The 6,551-nt window shown below is 40.2% G+C and overlaps 1 protein-coding gene across 1 annotated transcript; it reads right to left on the bottom strand.

Annotated features, from left to right (window-relative positions):
• Window positions 1-5,958: 5,958 nt before the first annotated feature.
• On the bottom strand, window positions 5,959-6,274 carry LOC116812585 (small ribosomal subunit protein eS27-like). Its single transcript, XM_032758384.2, has one exon. The coding sequence runs from the start codon at window positions 6,250-6,252 to the stop codon at window positions 5,998-6,000; it is 255 nt and encodes an 84-aa protein (XP_032614275.1). The 5' UTR covers window positions 6,253-6,274; the 3' UTR covers window positions 5,959-5,997.
• Window positions 6,275-6,551: the final 277 nt, after the last annotated feature.

Below are 6,551 nucleotides of genomic sequence, written 5' to 3'. Positions count from 1 at the left end.
AGCGCAGTGGCGCAATCTCGGCTCACTGCAAGCTCTGCCTCCTGGGTTCACGCCATTCTCCTGCCTCAGCCTCCCAAGTAGCTGGGACTACAGGCGCCCGCCACCACGCCCGGCTAATTTTTTGTATTTTTAGTAGAGACGGGGTTTCACCGTGGTCTCGATCTCCTGACCTCGTGATCCGCCCACCTCGGCCTCCCAAAGTGCTGGGATTACAGGCGTGAGCCACAGCGCCCGGCCAGGAGTTTGTATTTTATTGTAAGGAAAGCTATTGAAGGATTTTAAGCAAAGGGTACACAATCATATTTGTGTTTTTAAAAAATGCTCTGATAAATAAACTGTGTTATAGCCAGACAATGGCATATTATTCAGCATTAAAAAAAATAAGCTACCAAGCCATGAAAAGACATTGAAGAAACTTAAATGCATATTACTAAGTGAAAAATGCCTATCTGAAAATGCTAAATACTATATGATTCCAACTATATGATATTCTAGAAAAGAAAAAAACAATGGAGATAGTAAAAAGATGAGTGGTTAGTAAGGGTTGGGGTGGAGACAGGGGGAGGAAGGGATGAATAGGTGGAGCACAGAGGATTTTTGGAGAAATTATTCTGCATAATCCTCTAATGATAGATACATGTCATTATACATTCGTCCAAACCCATAGACTGTGCAACGCCAAGAATGGCCCCTAATGTAAACTATGGACTTTGGGTGATAATGATGTGTCAATGTAGGTTTAGCAATGGTCACATGTACCCCTCCAGTGGGGGATGTTGATAGCAGGGTAGATTACGTATGTAGGAGGGGCAGGGGATGTATAGGGACTCTGTACTTTCTACTCAATTTTGCTGTCAACCTAAAACAACTCTAGAAATAAAGTCTATTTTTTAAAAAATCACACAGAACTGCTGTGTGGAGCACAGATGAAACAGGGGCAACCTGGAGAGAAAGAGCCCAAACAACAGGCTATTGTTGCCACTCACAGAGACAGCACAGAACAGGAGTGAATTTGGGAACTCGGGAGTGGGCACAGTGGATTCAGTTTGGAGGGGCATGCTGAGTCTGAGTTTCCCAGGGCTGAAGGGGGTCCATGCCCAATACTTTTTCCATATAAGCACCAAGCAATTGAAAATCCATCAGTGCGGCCGGGCGCAGTGGCTCACGTTTGTAATCCCAGCACTTTGGGAGGCCAAGGCGGGCAGATCACGAGGTCAGGAGACCGAGACCACGGTGAAACCCCGTCTCTACTAAAAAAAAAAATACAAAAAATTAGCCGGGCGTGGCGGCGGGCGCCTGTAGTCCCAGCTACTCGGAGAGGCTGAGGCAGGAGAATGGCGTGAACGCGGGAGGCGGAGCTTGCAGTGAGCCGAGATTGCGCCACTGCACTCCAGCCTAGGCGACAGAGCGAGACTCCGTCTCAAAAAAAAAAAAAAAAATCCATCAGTGCGTAACCCTGCAGCACTGAAAACACACTCACAGCCAGGCCAGCTCAAGGCTGTTTGCATGAGGTCATGTAGCTTGGTGGTTGGGCTCACGAATTCTAGAACCAAACTTCCTGGTTTGAATCTTAGCACTGCCACTTGCCAGCTTGAGCAACTTATTTAAAATTTTGCCTCTGTTTCCTTATGTGTAAAATGGTAAATAATAATGGCACCCACCTCATAAGGCTGCTGTAGATTAAATGAGTTAGTATATTTAGCATAGTTAGTATCTATATAATACTAACTCTGGAAAGAGAGGGTTAGTAGTATATAAATATATGTAATAATTTATATATTAAGAAAATAATAAATCATAGAATAATGTATGATCATTTGCTATCAATATTATGAACACTATTTACTTTGAAGAAAGATTAGCTGACGTATTTATTCATCCATTCCATTGTTCATTGATTCAACAGGCATTGATAAAGTCCTCACTACCGGCACTCAAACATAAATCAGACACCAATTCTGCTCTCAGCAAGCTTAGACTAGCAGAGATTTAGACACGCAGAATTTTACATGTTCAATCCCACTCTGAAGAACAACTTGAGTTAATCAATAACAGGAAATATTATTGTTGAAATATATACATCACCACAAAAAATAACCTTCAAATACTCTTCCTATATAAAATCAAAGTCATGTATTATCTTGCTTCATATATACAATTCTTTCTTTTATATAACTGTCCTTAAATGATATATCGAAAATGGTATGTTTTTCATCACATATGTTTTAAATATGCATGTTTGCAAGCAAATATAAACAAATACATAATCTTGCCTTGCTTTTAAAAGAGAATCAGGCATTATATAAAATAAGCATTATATATCTGGCTACATGAGTGACAGTATGGTGCAGTGGTTAGGAGAAGAGTCTGAAACAAGATCACCTAAATTTAAATTCCTGTTCTACTTACTAATTGTGTGATCTTGGGCAAGTGAGGCCTCTTTGTACCTTACTTTCCCCATTCTGTAAAATGGGACTATAATAACACTTCATAGAGTTGTTGTGAGGCTTAAATAAGTTAACAAACATGCAGCATTTCGAACAGTAAAAACCCCAAAGTATTAGTTTCTTATGTAGAAATTTTCCACCCACGTTTTTGTACTTATTTATTTTGTGCTTGTTTATTTGTAAGCCCAACTTAGGGTTCGAGTAATTTTATTAAACTCTGGAATATGCATCATCATCAAAGGAAAATATCAGATTTTACCCAAGCTCAGTTGGTGCAGGCATTTCTCCTGAAATAAGAAGGGCTCCTGTGAAATAGTTACTCACGAGTGTTGCCAGTTGCTATTCAGCAGCTAGAATCGGCCACTAGAGGCTGCCAACAATGACTTGTGGACAATGCAAGGGTGAACATCAGGAAAGGCAGAAACAGGTCAATTTAACCAGAATTACTTCTAGATCTGCCCCATCATCATCAAGAAAAGCCAGAAATGTTTTTCCGTCAGAGGCAGGATGTTTTCTCTTTACATTTAAACATCCAATTTTGACAAAGTAGGACACCAAGGCTTGGAGAACTTTCTGCTTGAAATGATTGACAGTATTTGTTCAAGTTTTGGTCTGTGTATTCCATAACTTCTCTAAGAGTCACACTGCCACCTGATTCGTAGAACCTCTTGCAGACTCTTTCACTGACTCGCAGATGGTGGGCTGTGGATACAAAACCACAGGTGAGCCCAGCGCACTCCACAGGGAGAACTGGAGCGTCCAAGCTTCATCTGCCAAACATGTGGAACCTCTGTTCCCAGGGCACATGGTGATATAGTTCTTTGAATCAACATCCATATTACTCTATACAACTCAAGTTGACATAAAAATATCAAGTGTGCATCTTATTTGTATATAGAAATTGCATATTCAGGTGAGTTGCTTTTAAAATCTGTGTCTTCATTGTAACATAGTTCCTCATTTATGGCCTGCTTTGTAATAAATTATCCTTTGTAATTTCCCAATCTCTATTTTTCACTAATTAATTTAAAACCTATTTCAAAGAAAACAGATGCATTTCTGTATTTAAATTTTATTTGTTTATGCATAGGCCAGTATTTTTATCTTTCTTGGCAGCTATGTAATAATATTTTAGATCAATTTGTTATCTTTTATTATCCACACAGTATCCAGGATCATTTGCCATTTTAAAAAGTCAACTGTAATTTCATGACATGCCGAATTCCTTGTATTGTTTTGGAAATAACTTCAGGAAAATATAACTATAGTATACCCAAATGGCATACAAATTTTGATATTGTTGCACAAAATTTGTTCACGTTCACTGTATGTTAATTTTTTATTTTTTATTTATTTGTTTTTAGAGACAGGATCTTGCTCTGTCACCTGGGCTGGAGTGCATTAGTGCAATCATAGCTCACTGCAGCCTCCATCTCCTGGGCTCAAGGAATCCTTCTGCTTCAGCCTCCCAAGTAGCTTGGATTACAGGCATGTGCTACCATACCCAGCTAATTTTTTCATTTTTTTGTAGAGAGGGAGGTTTCACTATGCTGTCCAGGCTGGTCTCAAACTCATGGCCTCAAGGGATCCTTCTGCCTAGGCCTCCCAAAGTGCTGGGATTATAGGCATGAGCTACCACCCCCAGCTAGTATATTTTATATGAGAACTAAAGAACTTAACGATGGTTTAAGAGGTACATTGTCTAGCCAGATTTCCTTTCTGACTTCATCTCCTGCCTCGCTTTTCCTTGTTCATTCTACCCTGACCTCACATAAATCCTTGAACACGTCGGGCACCATCACCTTGGGGCTTCTGCACTAACTGAGGCCTCTCCCTTTGTTGTTCTTTCCCCCATATATCACTTCCCCACCTCAGGTAGCACCTTCTCAGTGAGTTCTCCTGGACCACCTTTATATATAAAACATCTCCAGCATGCCCGATCCTCCCCCAATCCCTGCTATTTTTTTCCTATAGCACTTATCACTTCTACTCTACTGCATAATTTTCCTCTCGTTTTATGTATTGTCCGTCTCCTGGAATCTAAGCTCCACGAGAGCAAGGATTTTTGACTGTTTTGTTTTATTGATGCATCCACAAGGCCTAGAACAGTGCCTGGCACATAATAGGGGTTCAATAAATATTTTTTAAACCAGTGGAGAGATATTAATAATATAAAATTTTCCCAAGTCATCCCTTTATCACTTATGAGAATCACACCTATCATCCCACTTGCAGTTTTAGCTAAAACTGAGGTTCATGCTAATCATTAACCTTGAATGGTACTCAGACTTTGAAACAAAGAATAACTAAAGGCCCAAGCACTTCATCCTCAAACCATGCCCCTTCTGTTATGATCACAGATGAGCTCTTCTGGAAAAATTCCTCGCATAGGGCCTGAGGATCCCCCATCCCTGAAATTTCCAGGTGATGTCTTTCTCTCTCAAGTGTAGACTGGAACTGTCAGGACATGACTCCTGTCAATCATTCCTAAGCGATGCCCATGAGCCCCTTCGCAGTCACGTGCTGCATACCTGCAGTGGGGAGGAAGGCAAGGAGAGGCTGCAAAACCCTGGTTAGTCTAAAATCACCCCATTTTCTCTTGTGTTTCTATAATAGAATCAAGAGACACCTGCTCCCCAGTATCCCAAATCAAGTAAGCAAGTGGCAATTGTCAATGTGGCTTCCAATTTCTTCCTTGAGGAGTGTAATAAAAGAATCAGATGACATCAAAAGCATAAACCATAAGAGAAAAGAACTGATAAATTGGACTTCACTAAAATTAAAAACTTTTGCTCTTCAAAAAACACCATTAAGAAAATGAAAAGAAAAGTAATATCCTGGGAGAAAATATTTGCAAAATGTAACTGAAATGACTTGTTCAGAACATATTTTAAAAAGTCTTGCAAGCCAATAAGATAAACAACTCAACTTAAAAATAACTGAGCAAAACATTTAAATAGACAATTCATTAAAGAAAATATATGGATAGTAAATAAACACATGAAAAAATTTTCAGTATTATTAGTCATTAATAAAATGCAAATCAAAACCACAATGAGATACCACCACACCCTCTAGCAGAATGGCTATCATCAAAAAGATAATAACAAGAAGATGTGAAGAAACCTTCATACATTGCTAGTGGAAATGTGAAATGGTATAATCACTTTGGAAAACCGTTTGGCATTTTCTTCACAAGTTAAATACAAACCCACCTTGTGGCCTAGCAATTATATTCCCAAGTATCCCAAGAAAAATAAAAACTTACATCCACACGAAGACTCACAAGTGAATATGCATAATGGCCCAAAACTGGAAACAACCTAAAAGTCCATTATTTGGTAAATAGATAAGCAAATGATATGTCATGCATGAAATCAGGGCCAGCTTCATGGGCACACAACAGTGCAGTTGCACATGGCCCCATACTCAGAAGGGCCTCTGAACTTAGGATTTAATGTGCTATGGTCACCATCTTGAAATTCTTTTTTTTTATATCCGAAATGCGTTTATTGAGATGGTTTCCCACTCATCTTGATTCAGAGTGCTTTCAGTGCTGCTTCCTACTGAAGGAACATCCTTCTGTAAGCCTTGCTTTTCCTCCTGTAGGCTGGCAGAGGACAGTGGAGCAGCCAACACACAAAACTACCGTTTGTGCATGGCTAAAGACCATGGTGATTTTATAGCATCCTGGGCATTTCACATCCATGAAGTAGGAATTGGGGCTCTGCACCAGGCGTTTCTTCTTGTGTTTCCTCTTCTCCTCTTCTGGAGAGGGATGAAGGAGATCCTTTGCGAGAGGCATGTTCTCGTGTGGGTAGGTCGTCACCGCCGGAAAGCCCATCTTGAAATTCTTAATAAATTTACCTTTGAATTTGTGTTTTGTAAGTGAAATCTAATAAGACATGCAGCAGATCTAGGTACCCAGTGCATCCCAGCATGGAGTTTGCATCACTCTGGGGGGTCTCCTGTCCACTTAGGGTTAGGACAGTTGCCCCATGCAAAAGGGGAAATACTTGGTTCAGCTTCCCTGGCCCCAGCCAAGCTACAGCATGTTGCTCCAGTGGTTGATGGGAAAGGTAGCCAAGCAGTGGGACATGTGTT

This window comes from Hylobates moloch, unplaced genomic scaffold (assembly GCF_009828535.3).
Source record: "Hylobates moloch isolate HMO894 unplaced genomic scaffold, HMol_V3 SCAFFOLD_1, whole genome shotgun sequence".
NCBI lineage: Eukaryota > Metazoa > Chordata > Mammalia > Primates > Hylobatidae > Hylobates > Hylobates moloch.
This window is presented reverse-complemented; position numbering and strand designations above follow the sequence as displayed.

Bases quoted from the DNA above. Each gene is read 5' to 3' on its own strand.
- LOC116812585 (XM_032758384.2), bottom strand. From the start codon at position 6,252: ATGCCTCTCGCAAAGGATCTCCTTCATCCCTCTCCAGAAGAGGAGAAG.